The sequence below is a fragment of the Periplaneta americana genome, chromosome 12, assembly GCF_040183065.1.
Source record: "Periplaneta americana isolate PAMFEO1 chromosome 12, P.americana_PAMFEO1_priV1, whole genome shotgun sequence".
Lineage (NCBI taxonomy): Eukaryota > Metazoa > Arthropoda > Insecta > Blattodea > Blattidae > Periplaneta > Periplaneta americana.
This window is the reverse complement of record NC_091128.1, coordinates 164,428,455-164,448,447: the sequence shown is the minus strand read 5'-3', so window position 1 is coordinate 164,448,447 and position 19,993 is coordinate 164,428,455. Positions and strand designations below refer to the sequence as shown.

The window sequence follows — 19,993 nt, the reverse complement described above, 5'->3', positions numbered from 1 at the left end:
ATGCTTCAGTGGCTGACCATGACAATATACTGGAGTGCAAGAGGTCAAATGACGTTATTGTCAAATGCCTGGCATTAGAAAACAACAATAACATTATCGGTATTTTAAATCTTGTGTATTTTTTTTCTACGCACATATGCGGATGACGTGAATATGTTAGGATAAAATCTACTAACTATTAGGGAAAATACGGGAATTTTACTTGAAGCAAGTAACGAGATAGGTTTGGAAGTAAGTCACGAAAAGACAAAGTATACGTGTATAACTATGTCTGGTGATCAGAATATTGTACGAAATGGGAATATAAAAATTGGAAATTTATCCTTTGAAGAGGTGGAAAAATTCAAATATCTTGAAGCAACAGTATCAAATATAAATGACACCCGGAAGGAAATTAAACGCAGAATAAATATGGGAAATGCCTGTTATTATTCGATTTGAGAAGACGAAAGCAGAATAACGGCCAATGAAATGAAATTTATGAGATATACAGCGGGATATACGAAATGGGATCACAAACGCAATGAAGATGTAATGGAAGAACCTGTAATTAATCACGTAAAACATTATCGGAACAACTGGATAAATCATCTGCATCGCATGCGTAGAGATAGAATCCCAAAAGTTATGCTCCACTATCGTCCAAACGGGAAGAGATATTTCGGTCGTTCAAAAAGCTCTGGATTGAAAATTCAACTGTAAGTTCATAACAAGCCATATGGCCTAATACTTGAAGGGAAGAAGAAGAAAGAAGAAGAGATGCTTTTGTAATTTAGTCTGCACTCAAAAATACTGAAAGTTAGGATTTATATTACCTCTTGTTGTGTATGATTGTGAAACTTGGACTATCACTTTGTGTACAGTTCTGCGTTGTGTAACTTTCTCTGCTCTCCTGTAACGTCATCCCTTTTAGCCCCAAATATTTTCCTAAGCACCTTATTCTCAAACTTCTGTTCCTCTCTCAAAATCAGAATGCAAATTTCACAACCTAACAGAACAACAGGTAATATAACTGTTTTATAAATTCTAACTTTCAGCTTTTTTGACAGCAGACTCAAGCTTCTCAACAGAATAATAGCAGACATTTCCCATATTTATTCTAAAACAATAACCCCCTATAATTGATTAATACATTCCTTTAAGGGGGCTCATACAGTAGCAATGCTTCAGACTGTAAACCTTTCACAAAATTTTTAATATCTCAGAGATAATTCACTGGATCTTTCTCATTTTTTGTACACAAGTAAGTGGTATTTTGGCCTCTAATTTGGCATCAACAAATTTGTAATTATCAAATTAATTAATTTTTTTATTTACGCAATTTAAAGGAAATAATTTTTTACTATATAAGAGGATAAACATGGTATCTTCCCAACCACTTGTTAGATTCAAAGTTTCTTTTTCATTTTTGACTCCAGTAATGTAGTGTTAGAGGATGGACCGCAGTGAACTTTCTACGTTACAAAGTTTTTGAACTACATTTGTTTTGTCATAAACAAGAAAAGTCATTTTTATTTTACGTTATTTACAACTACTTAAATTTTGTGAAATTGTAATTATACTTCTATGAAAATGGTTCACCCTCTACAGTTTGAATGCCTGAAGATATCCCGAAAATTTTAAACAATTTGGACAATTAGTTCAAGAGATATAATGTTTTTAGTTTGAAAAATAGCAGCAAATTATTTCGTTTAAATTTTGTAAATAGAAATAATGAACTATTGCGATAATTATAAATTTATTGTTACCAAATCAGAAGCCAAAATACCACTTATTTGTGTACAAAAAATGAGAAAGATCGACTGAATTATATCGGTGATATTGAAATTGTGTGAAAGTTTTACAATCAGCAGCAGCTCTCCTGTATGAGCCCCCTTAAGATCACGCTGTGTGTATGTATATAATAATAATAATAATAATAATAATAATAATAATAATAATAATAAAAGTATACTAGCGAAAGCTGTACCTCATTCCTTTCAACCTGCAATAAAATTATATCTGAAAATTAACTTTTTACCTGGTTCATTCAGTTTGAATGATATGAAGAAAAAAGGCATGAAGAATAATTATAATTCCACCATCCATGTAGGACGACTAATGCAAGTTTATGACTAACAAATGTTGTCATTTTCTTACGCTTATCTTGTTTCTAGTTCATAACAGAGAGAGAGTTTCCAAGCGAAGCCCTCAAAGGAAATGAGTGACATCTCTTCCCTCACCCTGGGTACGGTGTGCCCGTGTCGCTCCTGTTCCCGCTGGTCCAGCATGTCCCTGAACTCGCGGCATCTCTGCCCCTCCGCCTCGCGGCGGTACACCAGCTCGTCGAACCGAGCTCGATCCTCGGGCAGCACCACTTCACGCAGCTCCGTCAGCAGTGTGTACTGAAAAAGCATGGAGAAGTTGGGTAAGTAAGCGGAAGTAGCGTATCACAGTATTACCACCCAAAGGATGTATGAGACTCGTAGACAAGTGAAGTAAAGTAAGGTAATGTGATATAAGAAAAGTACAGTAACATAAGTTGAGGTTAGATTACTTTGTGTTAGGTTAGCCAATTTACGGTACGGAGTAGTAAGATTATATTAGATTATGGCAGAAGTTCGTAGCGTTTTTTGTTCGTCATCACAATACTGATTTGTTACGAGATTCATTATAATTTGTCATTTGTAATTTATTTTGTTAAGTTTATTTATAGTTTTAACATCTGTGGTCATATCCCATGTTTAGGAACTGTGGGTATACCAGTGAGCATGTTCACTATTGTTGAATTATTATTATTATTATTATTATTATTATTATTATTATTATTATTATTATTATTATTACTAGACTCATTATTATTATTATTATTATTATTATTATATTCTCTTAATAATGTTATAATTAATAGGAAAGATTGTATTAGAGATCTTGGTGTTTTACTTGATTCTAAATTGTATTTCCATGATCATGTGCAATATACATATTTGAGGCGTTCAGAGCAGAAGTGGTGTAAGTCAAAAATGGGTAATGAGGGTTAAAGTAAACGTTCTGTAAAATACAGCGCAAAGTAGTAATTAACATTGAATTTATTTAAACCATTAGTAGTCAGTGGATAGCACGAAGGACATATTAATTGCTACTTTGCGCTGTATTTTACAGAATTTTTACTTTAAACGTCATTACCCAATTTTGATTTACACCACTTCTGCTCTGAGCGGCTAATTTATGCCCATTCATTAAGAATGCTTGGTCTAATTAGATCTATAACTTATTCTTTTTCTACTCCTATGTGTTTATTAATTTTATACTATACATTGGTTACATCCAAGCTTGAATATGCATCTGTTGTATGGAACTCCATTACTTCCACTGACTCGACTAAATTGGAGAATATTCAAAGACAATTTATTTCCTTGTGTTTTTATAGATTTTTACCTAATTCCGATGATTATAAATATGACATTAACCTTCAAATATTTTAATTGCTGTAGTTTATTTTCCAGACGTCAAGATCTTGATTATTTATTTTTTTTATAAGTCATTAAGGGTAATATTGGATGTAAACCCTTCTTAAACAACATCAGTCTCCGTATTTCTGCTAAGGGTTTAAGATTTCATAAAATTTTTTACAATGGAAATTCTAAATCTCTCTCCGGTCTGCAGATGTATAAAATATGCTAATTTGCATGGATTGGCCATTATTATTATTGTTATTATTATTATTATTATTATTATTATTATTATTATTATTATTATTATTATTATCGTTGTTGCTACTACTATTTCTAATATTCTTGCTATTGTTATTCATGTTATTGTTAGTTACTATTGCTATAATTATTGATATTATTGTTTTTATTATAATAGTTAATATTATTATTACTACTTCTATTACTATTCTTGTTATTATTATTATTATTATTATTATTATTATTATTATTACTACTGTTACTACTATAAATATTCTTACTATTATTGTTATTACTATTGTATTTATTATTATTACTATTATTATTATTATTATTATTATTATTGTTACTACTAATACTATTTATATTATTCTTGCTATTATTATTCATGTTATTGTTAGTTACTATTGGTATAATTATTGATATTATTGTTTTTATTATAATAGTTAATATTATTATTATTATTATTATTACTCTTACTACTATAAATATTATTATTATTATTATTATTATTATTAATTATTATTATTATTACTACTGTTACTACTATAAATATTCTTACTATTATTGTTATTACTATTGTATTTATTATTATTATTATTATTATTATTATTACTACTGTTACTACTATAAATATTCTTACTATTATTGTTATTACCATTGTATTTATTATTATTATTATTATTATTATTATTATTATTATTATTATTATTATTATTAAAAGTGCTTTTCTCTTGGAAAAAAAGGTGGTGGAACTCTTGTCTATAATATATTATAGTAGATGGAGAGATGAATAAGCCTACTGCCCAGTGTATAGGAATTTTGTCGTTTTTAACCTCATTTTTGTCCAACTCCAAGACTTTCAAGACCTGAGCGGAGTTCATTATGTTAAAAACATAATTAACACATTGTCGGTTCCATGATGGTATCGGAACCGCGTTCCGCCAGAAAAACAGCACTGGTTTTTATCATTGTATTATTATCATTCTTATTAATATTAAACAATTTTAATGCTGGGCAGAAATATAGAGCAATTCCTCTATTACCCGGGAATGTAATAATAAATTTAGTCTGAGACTTTTATCTGATGGGGTAGTAAAAGTAATGGAATAACATACAGTAGGGTTTATAGACTGATCATTTCACTCCTAACACAACATACTGATTCGTTGAGACAGCCATACAGAAGTGAAGTGTGTTGTCCCTTCCCACCTTCTCTGGCGTGTTGAGCAGCTCCAGCAGCACAGCCACGAAGGCCTCGATGGTCATCTGGCGCGCCGCGTACTCCTCCTGGTAATACGCTAGCGTCGTGAACTCGCTCTTCTTCAGCACCACGCGCGCCTTCTCCTCCACCATCTGCAGCGCGGGCGATCGGGGCGCCTTCCGTACTCCGCCGCGCCTGCGCAACAATGAAACAGGCCCGCCATTAACATTCAATCAGCTGATTTCGTGTTAGGCTACGACATTCGATGGGCTGCGTTTATTTGACATGGGAACGAGCTCGGCTCGAGTGATTCGCTAATCTGACGTCACAACTAAAATATCTGCTCGAGTGAACATTAAAGGCTCATTCACAATGAAAATTAAACATAACGTAAACATTAACATAAGCACATAAACATATGCCACAAACTTAAGTAGCCAAGGCCCATTCACAATGAAAATTAAACATAACGTAAACATAACACGTGTGTGGAAAAAAAAAAAAAAAACATACCGAATCAACAAAACTACAGAATCTGTTACATAAAAATGGAGAATTGCACAATGACTGACGATGTAGCTATTCAATTTATGTTTCTAATAACTACAATGGCATCAGTATATGGCTTTCAATACTTGAAATCAAAGAAACGGAGATGTAAAATAATCACCTTTTCGTCATATGATTCCATGTTGCGCGCCTAGCTATCATCACGGCCAATAGATCAAAATATTGCCTGTAGGCAAAGCCCATGAGATGTTAAACAAAAAGTGAAAACACGCTTTCCGCTTGTGTACTGTTTCCAAATCGCATAAACATAAGCATGAAAGTTTGGAGTTTGCAAACTCTCATGTTAACGTCTTATGATTAAGATTAAGTTTATGCTTATGTAATTCATTGTGAATGCTTTCATTAAATAACATGGACACAAGGTTTTATGCTTACGTTATGTTTATGTTTAATTTTCATTGTGAATGGGCCTTTATCGCTACATATCAGTGGCGTATTTCATAAAACTTGACAATTTATTGTAAACAAAATTGAAGGGTACACGGGAAAAACGAACAATGTCAAATTTCCATTAAGGGTGAGATGGTGATCTATTTCAGTATATTACTACAAAATTTATTGATGTTTCTACTTGAAATGAAGGAAATGATGAGCGTATCTTTGGTTTTAATTCTCCTTCACCACTTTTGGTAAAAATAACACTAACGCTTGTAGTAATATAGTGAATTAGATAATGACATCACCCTTAACAGCATTGTGACATTGTTCGTTTTTCTCGTGTACCCTTCAAATGTCATTCTGACAAATAAAAAATGACGACTCTACAATTTGTCAAATTTCCGTTTCATAAAATATTCCGCCTTTCAGGAAAAATCGTGACAATTTGTAGAATTATCATGACAATTGCCAGATTCCTGTTTAATAAAACTTTTACCCTAACAGGCAAAATTTCATAATTTGTCAAGACTTTTCTAACGTATCGATGGCTCAGAACCAGACTGTTCCAAGTCCATTTTACTATTTTTTTTCAGGAGGGCTATTTTAAGCTTCTGACATTCAAAGCTTCATGAAACAATTTGGAATAGCTTCATAACGACCTTATGGAGAGGAATGTTTACAATTTTGTTCGATTCATATATGCAGACAAGAACTGGAACACAATGAAACACGAATTTCTTTCTCATAAAAAGTCGGACTTAGAACAGTCTGCTTTTCAGCCATCGATATTTCATTTTATTAAATAGAAAAGTGTAAATACATTTGTTGACAATTCTATGTATTTGTAGAATTGTCATGAAATTCTGACACCTCATGTTTTGTATGTCACAGGAAGTTGACAATTTATTGTTACAGTAGTTGGGCCATATTATAATTGAAGTTATTGAATATTGGTGTGCCATAGGAGGCTTTGTACATGTTACATCCGCAATGAGATGAGATTATGATGGATACTTATTCGGATGCTACAGGGGAACCGGAGATTCCAGAGAAAAACCCTGTGTCACCTAGACCACGGGCTTGTCCAACATAAGTTATAAATCGGGGGTACGTCGGGAATCGAACCTGGGTCCACATTATTGTAAGTCCAACATTGTAGCGACTACACCACCGTGGTGACTAAATGATAGAATATTCCTCCCCATCATAGGGCATTCTACTCTTCAAGTTTCTGGCCTGAAATGCAAACCTAATACAGGGACATCATTTTATTTTTACTTCAATTTTTATTGTACTTGAGTTTTTGAATGTACTTCACTCCCACCCCTTCTACTAATGAAGTTCAACCGTCCTCCACATAGATCCGAGACCGTATATATAGTCATAGTAAACAGTACGTTCCAAAAATATGTTCGCGTTTTCCAGTGACGAAACAGCTTTCAATATTGCATCATTTCCATTTGCCTACGTCGCATCCCGGTTTCCCCCACCTGCTTTTATTCGCCTCTCTGTAAATGCTAGTGGCTGGGCTGTCTTAGCTCTTTTCAGAGAACATTAATTTCTGTTAGGAAATGGATGTCTACGTAATATTATACCCATACAATTGTTTAAAATAACTTAAATAAAAGGGCATCATTAAGTAATTAACTGTCACGTGATTTCCTTCCTTTCTACGACGCTGCGACGTAACCACTTGGACGGACAGTAGATAGCATGTCTGAGTAATTTTATCTTTTCGGATCGGACAGAAGTGAAGACAGAATTTACAGTACGTAAGGTCTCTTTTATAGAGTAGGTACAGAATTATTTCAACATGAGTTACTGATTGGAAGTACGAACCTGGTAATTGGAATTACGTACAGTAGTCTATAGTGAGATAATATGCACATTAGAACTGAAGCCTGTATCGAAATAAACGGCCACTATTTTAAAAAATGTGTATAAATATCCATATTATGATTATTTTTCAATTTAACTTCATTCTGTATATTGTACGCTAATGTGCTGCAGACAGTGTAATATACACTGCATAATGAATACGTCCGCATGGAAAGCTCAGTTCGTGAGCAAAAACACTCATTGTTAATACTGTACTGTATTTTGATTAAACAAAATCCTAATGAAAATTATCAAACTCAAAATCGCGGTATTTCCTAGTTTACGTAAATGGATGAACTACTTTTCTTCCCTCCTATACCTAGTGAAGTGATTTGTTTGTATACTACGCGAGTATCATCGAACTTCAGTCGTGGAAGAGGGTTTCCGGTTCTTAATCGTTGATCCAAAGGTATAGCCAGGTTAATATTAGAAATGTTAGTAAAAATAAAATGATGTCCCTGTATAACTAAGAATAATAACACTGTAATGAAGAATCATTTTACAAACATATTTCATGCATAATAGTATATGTCTTCGTATCTTGGCTCCTGTAATATTATGGAGCAACGTTAATATTTTACATAATCTACAATTTGGTAACAGAAGATCTGATCTTGCAATTTCACACAAAATTCGTGTTTCTTCATAGAAAATTTCGAGGACATGTCGAAAAGTCCAAACCTGACACTCCACTGCAACTGACCAAAATCATTCAGTCCGGAAGGGTTTCATATAAAACATCATTAATTCATTAGCCATTCCTATTGATTGCTGCAGCGACACATTGCGTAAATTGTATTATAAACAGTGTTCGTTGAAACTAAGAAATCTTTGTAATACATTTTCTGGCACGAGTGCAATAAAACGTCAATAGCAACAATGACGTCACATATTAAACAATGTCACAATATCTAGTAGCAAAATATGAATATTATAAAAGAAACAATAAAATTTATCGTATTAGAGGAAGTAAAACCACAGTCTACTATATACAGTCGCGAAGCTTGAGGTGTTTTTTTGCAAATCTCATGATAAAGCGCTCCAAGCGGTTAGCAACTAGAAACAATAGACTGTCCATGGTCGACTTTGGACTGTGTCGTATTTCTATCGAGTGCTAGCTCGTTGCGTATTTCACATTGATGCTTGTGAAATGTTCGTTATTGGTTGTAATGAAAATGTTAATGGCTAAAATATAATAATTTGAATAATAATATGGGACAAGAAGGAGACGTTTGTAATGCTATAAATTGTAGCAACAGTAAGAGAAAGAGGCCAGAGTTATCCTTTTTCCGATTTCCGAAAGATTCAGAAAGGTTCCTGGGTTTCCACAAGAATGCTGTGCAGAAACAAAACTCTTAATTTTGAAGTTCTTTGCGACTGTTAGAATACATTATATCCTTAAATTTCACAATGAAATGTTTCAGTCTAACCGAAAGGACATTAGATACCGGTTAAAGTTCTGTCACCTGGGCTGCTAAATTTCCAGAGAAATAAAGGTTAGGTCTACTTTTTTTTCAGAGGATATATTTTTAATTGTAGCTATTAATTTTGTTATTATTTTTATGTGTTATTTTACTAAAGACGTAGAAAAATTAAGTTTGTTTTAATGAAATTTATTGATCACGTTTTATTTTCAATTCTGGTGGGATTATTATTGCTTAGGCCTACTTTTTTTTTTTCAAAGGACATGTTTTTAATTATAGCTGTTAATTTTGTTGTTATTTTTATTCGTTGCTTTACTAGAGACGTAGAAAAAGTCCGTTACAATAAAATTCATTGACCACGTTTTATTTCCAATTCTGGTGTGATTATTATTGCTTAACCTCATCCCACTTTGTTAACTACGTAAGCCTACACTACAAGTACCGGTACACGTAAGTTACTCCATTAATTCATATTTCCATTATTATTGTTGTAAAGGGAAATGCAAATTAATATTTATTGGTTTCATAGTTAATTATCGCTATAATCTTGAATGAGTGAAGCTATTATAGTAAATTTCAGTTCGTTTTGCACAAACAAAAATTATATTAACTTATTTCTTGCAGGTATCTTCGAGTTTATGGTGGAATTTAATATACTTCATTAAAATAATAAATTAACTTTATGCATTTAATATTTCAATAATGGAAGGAAGGTGTTAATTTTTCCAAAAGAACACGACAACGAAAGTGTAACATATTTTCTCGTCTGCTAGGAGAGAGATCTGCGATGATGAGGCGATAGTAGCGATCCTAGTGGTGGGCAACTACCCATGTTTGCATTTTTACTACATATTGAGCTTCGCGACTGTATATAGTAGACTGTGGTAAAACTAAGTCAATAAAAACTTTCATATGAGAATTTGAAAATGAAAGAAGGAATTTGACTTATTAGGGAAAGAAACACGTTTGCAATACAGTTATAAAGTGAATGTATTGATAGAATTTAAACAGACTAACCTGCTCTGATAGGTACGATAGAACGATAGTTTCGTTCGTATTTTTGTTTTCCAAAAACTTCACCTGCTCTTTCGCATAGCTGTTGGCTCATTTCTTTATAATAAATTACGATAATTCCGCTTTGTCAGTTTCTTCCACAATTTCCGTGGGCAGAGACGCCATGATCTCACTATCAACAAATATCTCCTAGGATACCATGACGTCACGACATTTCAAGCGTCGTAGGTCTGATTTCAAACTAACCGGTTAGAAAATCTGCTACCTTATTGATTTTGTCTTTCTTTTATATTATTGTGATACAAAAAACTGCACGTGAAACACGTATTACATTGTTATGCTTCATTGGCTCCTTGCATTCGACGTATGTTCAATCAATATTATCTCACGCATTTGATATATTTCGAAATAGTTTTTGTTGTTGTCAGATTATTTTTGAGGTTATAAATTCATGAATGGCAGTTGTTACTCAGCATGGCCTCCTTTGTGGCGTTCTGAGAGCATGGCCTTCTCTAATAGGTCCGCATGCGACGCACATCGTCGTAAAATTGCTTCACAAACAATCAAAAACGATGATCGCCGAAGTTAGCGGTCTGCGACAACGATTGTCGCTGTACATAAAACAAGTCTCGTTAAATATAATTGGCAGGAATCAGGACGACAATCGCCTGCGTTGTGAACAAACCGTAGCTTTAAGGTATATTAAAAGTAAATTTGTCAAATGTCTAAGCTTATTTTATTGTCAAATACTGATAATAAAAATTACATTCATACAGATGGCATATGTTTTATCATATATTTTACGCTCTTCATAGCAATTAACTTTTTCTTCATGTTCCCAATGATGTTTGTTGTTTTCTTTGAACTATCGTTTATAACAGCTATGGGGACTATCAGCAAAGTAGGGAGGGAACGTTCCTACTCACCCCACATTCGTTTGATTGACAGGCGAGGGGTAACGCAGTTGTTTTGCTAAGCCAAGTGCAGTGGCGGATTCGACACACCTTGCGCATCAGTAATTTCTCCGCTCTTATTTTTTGTTTCAAAATCTTTACAGTATTTTGTTTATAAGAAGTACATGTATCATACAATAATAATTATGACGGCCACCTACTGTCATTAGGCAAATTATATATTCTTCAATTGTATAACTATTCCTTTATCATATGCACAAAACATTCTTGAACTGCCTTGTGATAGATATAATAAAGTATTTATTTTTTTAAAATAATAAAGAAAAAAGCAAAGCTCCATTGTCATTTAACTGCACAATATATTAAAAGATACAATGCTCAACATAATAAATTGTTTCTTTTTAAAACCAATAAAGTAACTAAGCTCCATTGTCATTTAACTTGAAAACATATTAAACACAATACACTGGTGGCCATAATTCTGGAAACTTTTTGCTTTTGTACTGAATTATTATAACATCTGCATTGATTCACAGATTTATACAATTGAAAATGTTTCTCTTGACTGATTCGTTAATTATGGGGTTATAACAAAGGTATTATATTAAATCCTGAATATTTTAACAATAAATAATCATTACTATGTAGGAAATTATGTTCTTGTCGTTTAAGATCTAAATATTAATTTCAGATTTTCATTATAAGTTTCCCTTCGATCTTTCAATGCTAATCGACAAATCTGCTTCACTTCTCTTGGACTTACTTTAGGTTTTCTACCAGTCCTAAGTGTTGTTTTACAAGATTCTGGATGCCAGGCAATGTAGCACCATTATCAAGTTTTCTTGCAATTTCCTTGATTGTGTAGCCTTCTTCTCGAAGTATGGCTGCCCTAGAAGGTGTTCAGTCCTTTCGTGGAGCCATTGTGATAAAATGATCAATAAAGTTTGTTGTAAAGCAATCAGGTGTTCACCTAACGAAATCTTAAGTCAGACTAATGATAGAAACAAATTAATAATGTCCATATTTTATGCTACCAGTGCTCAACAATACTTCTACTGATCAACAATAATCTTAAACTCAACAATGGACTAGTTTTTATAACAGTAAATAATGGGAAATTATAATGAAACCTGAAATTAATATTTAGATCTTAAACGACAAGAACATAATTTCCCACTTAGTAATGATAATTTATTGTTAAAATAGTCAGGATTTAATATAACCCCATCGGTAACGGGTCAGTCACGAATAACATTTTCGATTGTATAAATCTGTGAATTAATACAAATGTTATAATAATTCAGTACAGAAACAAAAAGTTTCCAGAATTATGGCCACCAGTGTATAATGATCAACAAAATCAATTGTTTCTTTTTATAAATACTAAAGAAAGTAAAACTAAGCTCCACTATCATTTAACTTTAAAACATATTAAACAAAATATATGAGATATGAATAAAACGAAATACTACTGTAGGCCTATACTGCTGGTTTTCATTGTTTTGTTGTTGATTGCCCTCGAAATTTCTTGTTATTAACTAAAAAGGATATATTTGGCTCTAAAATAGAACAACCCAACCGTAATACTGAAACTAAATGCATGTCTGTGATCTTGGACCTGGAAATACTTTTGGTCATATTCATTTTTAAAGAAAAGCAGCTCACAACAGTAAGTTGAGCCAAACATAGATACCATACGCATTGCAAATGCGCGCAGATTATGGAATTGCTCCTCTGGTAGGTATTTAAAGAGATCAAATCCATTTTTTCCTAAACACTTTAGTGGCATGCTCTTTTGCATCTCTATAGTGGCTCTGATGCTTGGGTAACATCAAATACAAATGGATTATTGAACAGACACATCTCCATGTCCATTGCAGTTACTTCTGGAAATGTTTCTTGGAAAGAGAACGCATCAAGCAGGCCTAACATGCACTCAAAGTTTTAAATAAGTTCAGTTCCAGATACTTAATAAAATAATAAGTATCTAAATCCTGAAAATACCATAAACATATCTTGTTTTGTATCTTTTCACAAATATTACGAAAATAGCTTTTAAAATTGGAAATAAATACTTGCAATATCACCGAAGTCCGCTTTATGCTTCCGATTAAAGTGGCGTTTAATATTGAAGCGTTTTATATGCGCAATTTTAAACCCACATATTAAGCAACAGACTTTCTTCTTTTTGTTTTTATTTCTTTTATTGGGTTATATAGAATCAGTGAAATGTGTCGTAGTTCCAGTGCAGTGAGTGAGTTGACAGCGAAATGAGTCTAATGTTGAAAGGTACTTGTGCAGATATGAACATATACTCGTGGGTTTTAGTTCGATCTTAGTTTTAAAATACAAATTAGAATATTTCAAATGTTGTTTTAAGTGATCGTTTCATTTAATTTAGTATATTCCCTGTTATTATTATTATTATTATTATTATTATTATTATTATTAATTATTAGTATTATCATTAATTGTATTTTTAATTAATAAGTTTATTATTGTCATTATTGAGTGTTATTAGTTACCACTGCCACCGGGTATACTCGTATACCCATTGCAGTGTGAATAAATACATATACATTTTATGACGCTTTATCAACATCTAGGTTATTTAGCGTCTGAATGAAATGAAGGTGACAATGCCGGTGAAATGAGTCCGGGATCCAGCACCGAAAGTTACCCAGCATTTGCTCGTATTGGGTTGAGGGAAAACCCCGGAAAAAACCCCAACCAGGTAACTTGCCCCGACCGGGATTCGAACCCGGGCCACCTGGTTTCGCGGCCAGACGCGCTAACCGTTACTCCATTCTTCTTTTTGTAAGTAACAACAAATTCTTTCTGCCACTCTTCCTGAAAATGACGTCCCGAGATCGAAGCCATACCTGCCACTGAATGAAGCGTGTCTAGAGAAGCACCAGGCGGAGGAGAGGGTCGGTGGAGTGAGGTGAGGCGGCTTTGAGTGCAGTGGCCCTTCGGAGCCATTTTTCCCCCATGGTTGGTTTATAAGATCTATCGATATTAAATATATCATATGAGCACCTAAATAAGAAGATATTAATTTATTTTCTGAATTGCGCATAAACGAATTTTTTAAGTCACAAAAATAAAATGTAATAATTTAAACTGTATATATTTTATTGTTCATATAGGTGCGTGCAATTAATTTTACTGCATTTATATACTCGTAGCTTTTCATAATATTGTATCATTTCTAATATTTTTAAGAATTTTTCTAGAATGAGTAGTTACCCTTCACCCAGAGAAATTGTGCTCCTCCTCAAAAATTTCTATCCTCAGCATCTTCTTCAGTAAGATCTCTTCTGAATGGATAATTCTGATTGACATCTTGCTTACTTATGAAACAATGAAGCTAGAAGTTTACGTGAAGGGTCTAAAGAAGATGAAGAGACGATTTATGCGTGTTCGTTCCCATGAAGATGTCGAAAGGAATCTCTTTCTAGCATGACAATGCGAGAGCACACATAATCTTGCACATCCATCAAGAGATAAACAACTCGGATAGAGTGACATTCCTCAACCACCCTACAGCCCGGATCTTGCACCATCTGATTTCCATCTGTTTGGTCATCTGAAATATGCAATCCGCGGGAAGTTATACGACAATGCTCTTGATGAAACCTCACAGCGCATTGTCACAGGTTGTGTGTGATATCAGGGCTGCGAGGTGGCCAGTCGGGAGGAGCTGGTAAGATACAGTATTTTATTATCAAATACTGATAATAAAAATTGCATTAATACAGATGACATATGTTTTGTCACATATTTTACGCTCTTCAAAGCAATTAATTTTTTCTTCATGTTCCCAATGATGTTTGTTGTTTTCTTTGAACTATCGTTTATAAGATCTATCGATATTAAATAAATCATATGAGCACCTAAATACAAAGATATTAATTTATTTTCTGAATTGCACATAAATTAATTTTTTAAGTCACAAAAATGAAACGTAATAATTTAAACTGTATATATTTTATTGTTCATATAGGTGCATGCAATTAATTTTATTGCATTTATATACTCGTAGTATTACTATTTAATACGAGAAAAACTCGTACCGGCACCGGGAATCGAGTCCAGGACCTCTCAGCTCTGCGCGCTGAGCGCTCTTTCCAACTGAGCTATGCCGGGACACGATACACAGCGCCGGTCGAATCCCCCTCGTAATGCTTTTTACGGCCTTACTACATGCATTTGAGACGATACACGTCATGTATGCAGGAGCGCATATTTAAATGACTTTGTGGCCATATTCAACATCAGTATGTGACAACTGCTAACAGTTAATACATCACATATTCATTTGTATGAGGTCTCGCTCACCTCGCCGTGGATCGTGTCCCGGCATGGCTCAGTTGGAAAGAGCGCTCAGCGCGCAGAGCTGAGAGGTCCTGGGTTCGATTCCCGGTGCCGGTACGAATTTTTCTCGTATTAAATTGTAATAATACATATTGGCTACTTCATAGTAGTCGTGTAATATTCAATGAGGTGGGCGAGACCTCATACAAATGAATATGTGATGTATATACTCGTAGCTTGTCATAATATTTTATCATTTCTAATATTTTTAAGCATTTTTCTAGACTGAGGAGTTATCCTTCACCCAAAGAAATTGTGCTCCTCCTCAAAAATTTATATCCTCAGCATCTTCTTCAGTAAGATCTCTTCTGAAGAGAGAATTCTGATTTAGATCTTGCTTACTATGAAACAATGAAGTCAGAAGTTTACGTCAAGGCTCTAAAGAAGATGAAGAGACGTTCCCAGGAAGATGTCGAAACAATTTTCTTTCTAGCATGACAATGCGAGAGCACACATAATCTTGCACATCCATCAAGAGATAAAAAACTCGGATAGAGTGACATTCCTCAACCACCCTACAGCCCGGATCTTGCACCATCTGATTTACATCTGTTTGGTCATCTGAAATATGCAATCCGCGGGAAGTTATACGACAATGCTCTTGATGAAACCTCACAGCGCATTGTCACAGGTTGTGTGTGATATCAGGGCTGCGAGGTGGCCAGTCGGGAGGAGCTGGTAAGATGGGTGACCCACGGTCAATCCAGCGTTGTGGACATCTGTGACAATGCGCAGTGGGGTTTCATCAAGAGCATTGTTGAACAGGAACGGTACGACATCACTGATGAATTGAAGGACGCCGTGCGACGCGCTTTCCAACAGATTACAGCAGCAATGCTGAGGCGAATGTCACACCGAACCTGACGACGCATTATTTTCTGTGGAGAATTCTGAAGGGCACTCTGACCCTTTGGACATTTAGGACACGCAGTTAGTGTGAAGTAGGTATATGTCTGCATTACGATCAGAATTAAATAAATAGTGTGTATTTTAAAGTTATTTACAAGGGGTAATGGGAATTTGTGCCCACCCTGTACATGTAAATCTTTGAATTCATTGATGAGATTTTAACAGTGCAACTCTCATAGTCCTAATATTAACACTTCAACGTCAGAAAGACGAATCCTGGAATTTGACGTTACGTTGTTTAAAGCCAAGAATGTATGCTGAGAAAGCTAGCAGCAACGTAATTGTGCTTCTGGAATTTGATGGATACTGTTCCGTGTTGCTTAACCAGAGGGAGTCGATGCGGTCGATTGATCGAAACCTCGGAAAGGGTCGATGTACAAGCCACCGGTGTAGCTCTGTCGGCTAAGGGTACGTACACGTTGGAGCAACGATAAACGATAAAAGAAACGATCTAGCGACGCTTTGGTATTATCAAAGAATCAAGTGTTCATATCGGAGCAACGAGGACGCGGGAAGAGAACATTTTGATTTATCAGTAGAAGATATTCTATACATCCACTTAATGAGAGAAGATATATAGAAAGTATCAGCTGCCAAGTTCAAGGTTAATATAACTTAAATACGTACAAAATTAAACCCGTTTCTCATCCCAAAGATAGTATAAATTCGTTGTGTTGTGATTGGTTTTTGTGATCACATAACATAGGACGAATAAATACACAATTTGTTAATATCTACAATAATTAATTTAATAAGCCGAAATAATAATAAATCGATTAATATTCGGATATATTGATAATCACCGGTATTTATACAGATTAATATTATCTTAGTATCCTCAACACATGTTATAAGATATTTAGTAGGATTTTAAATGAAAAATTAAAAAAACATGCTGAAACTTTCCTTCTGGAGTGTCAAATGGCTTTAGAAAAGGAAGATCATGTGTAGATCCATTATTTAGTATGAAACTATTGTTAGAAAAAAGAAGAGAATTTAATTTAGAAACCCATGTAGCTTTTATTGATTTTGTGAAAGCTTTTGATAAAGTCCGAAGAGACCTTTTATTCGACACATTACAAGAAAAAAATATTCCAAATTTGCTATTGCAAAATATAATAGAAATCTACACAGACAGCAAAATAAGTGTCAAAATAAATAACTGTATATCCGAAAGAAAATTAGTTAATAATGGAGTTCGACAAGGTTGTCCACTACACCAACTTTATTTAATATTTATATAAATGAAATTATTTTAAAATGGAACCGAACCAAATCTACACATCAGGAATCAAAATAACCAGTGCTCTAACATTAAATACCTTACTCTATGCCGATGATCAAGTCATAATTTCCAATTCAGAGGATAATTTACAAAGAGGATTGTATACATTAAGTAAAATATTAAAAGATTTTGGGATGGAAATTTCAGCACAAAAATCAAAAGTAATGGCATTTTTAGGACAAGACTCAGTCAGAAGTAAGATAATACACAATAACCAATGCCTCGAACAAGTGCAAAATTTCAATTATCTGAGTTGTGAAATATCTTATCAAAATGAAAAAGATGTGAATAAGAAAATTACCAAATTTACACAAATTCTAGGAATAATAAACAATGCATTAAAAGCTAAATTAGTACAAAAATCTACAAGAATAAAAATATATAATACACTAGCATTACCCTCTCTTTTATACGGAAGCGAGATTTGGACATTAAAGAAAAAAGACATGAACAGAATCAAAGCAACGGAAATGAAATTTTTGAGGAGGACAGCAGGATATACTCTTTTAGACCGAAAAAGGAATGAAGAAATTTTAGAACAATTAGAAGTAGAGTCAGTAGAAGAAAAAATCAGCAGATACAAATTCAATTGGCTAGATCATGTAAGAAGAATGGAAAATTCAAGAATCCCAAAAATTATAATGCAGTATAAACCTAGAGGACGTCGTCGACCAGGAAGACCTTTAAGAAGACTGCTAGATGGGGCCGAAACAGGTCTACAGAGGCCTAATTCGTGAAGGATGATGATGATGATGATGATGATGATGATGATATTATCTTAATCAGAGATCATATGAACGACAAGAGCGAAGAAAATGGAACTTATCTTTTTCGTCGCTTTTATCGTGTATCTTCGCTTTTATCGTTACTCCAATATGCACACCTCAATGACAATGCATGCTTCAATTCTCTCTGATATAGCATCGCTGCTTCTTTTATCGTTTATCGTCGCTCCAACGTGTACGTACCCTAAGGCGTTTGCCTGCCGATCCGGAGTTGCGTTCTGGCGCGGGTTCGATTCCCGCTTGGGCCGATTACCTGATTCGGTTTTTTTTCCGAGGTTTTCCCCAACCGTAAGGCAAATGTCAAGCAATCTATGGCGAATCCTCTCGCCAAATACCATCTCGCTATCACCAATCCCATCGACGTTAAATAACCTCGTAGTTGATACAGCATCGTTAAATAACCAAGTAAAATAAAAAAAGTCGATATACATATTTTTCCTGTGCACACGCCACCACAATAATATTGCACCTCTGATCATTGTCTTAGAAATTTTGCACAAAGTTACGGAATCATTCTATATAATAATCCATTTATTTTAATTTTGTTTCCGTTTAATGTTCGACCGGCCCTTACTTTCCGGACGCTCCGTGTACAGTAGTGGCAAAAAAACCGGACCGACCCTTTTAGCTGATTTCAGAGCCTTGTTCACTCCAGCGCACGATAGACTGGTAACTAAGATTTTCGTGGTTCGAATCCTGCCTGAGAAGGAAACTTTTTTTGTTCCTTATTCAAATTTATTCCCAATACTTTTCGATTGCAGCGATATTTCACTACTTAATTAACTTATTATTCCCAGAATATGAATTTTACCAGCAATCGGGGAATAAATTTGAATAAGAAACAAAGAAAAGTTTCCTTCCCAGGCAGGATTCGAACCACGAAAGTCTTAGTTACCAGTCTATAGTGCTCTGGAGTGAACAAGGCTCTGAAATCAGCTACAAGGTTCGATCCGGTTTTTTTGCCACTACTATTGTGGGTTCCTATCACCACGACATGGCGAGTCCTCAGGTTGCGGATAGAGGAGACGGCCTCCAGATATGGAGGGTAGCTGCGAATATATTGAATAAGCAGTCGCGGACAGCCGATGATGGGTGGTCCTCCAGCTTGGGGATTGGGCGAAGGGCTAACAACCCATCAACGTAAGAAAACAGCTTGTTATGAATCCTTCAAATAAGCCTCGGAATGGGACTGATTCTCTGGCACGACCACAGCAAAGGAATAGACTCTCACTTTGAGAGAGGCACATAGGTTAAGGGTGTTTGAGAATAAGGTGCTTAGGAAAATATTTGGGGCTAAGAGGGATGAAGTTACAGGAGAATGGAGAAAGTTACACAACGCAGAGCTGCACGCATTGTATTCTTCACCTGACATAATTAGGAACATTAAATCCAGACGTTTGAGATGGGCAGGACATGTAGCACGTATGGGTGAATCCAGAAATGCATATAGAGTGTTAGTTGGGAGGCCGGAGGGAAAAAGACCTTTAGGGAGGCCGAGATGTAGATGGGAAAATAATATTAAAATGGATTTGAGGGAGGTGAGATATGATGATAGAGACTGGATTAATCTTGCTCAGGATAGGG

The 19,993-nt window shown here is 34.5% G+C and overlaps 1 protein-coding gene across 1 annotated transcript in view; it reads right to left on the bottom strand.

Annotated features, from left to right (window-relative positions):
* Positions 1 to 19,993, bottom strand: part of LOC138709993 (whirlin-like) — a 508,846-nt gene that overhangs the window by 264,741 nt on the left and 224,112 nt on the right. Inside the window, exons 6-7 of the mRNA XM_069840671.1 lie at positions 4,884 to 5,070; positions 2,223 to 2,384 (exon numbers count right to left, since the gene is read on the bottom strand). Of these exons, the coding sequence (XP_069696772.1) occupies positions 2,223 to 2,384; positions 4,884 to 5,070 (349 nt within the window). The remainder of the gene's footprint in view (positions 1 to 2,222; positions 2,385 to 4,883; positions 5,071 to 19,993) is intronic.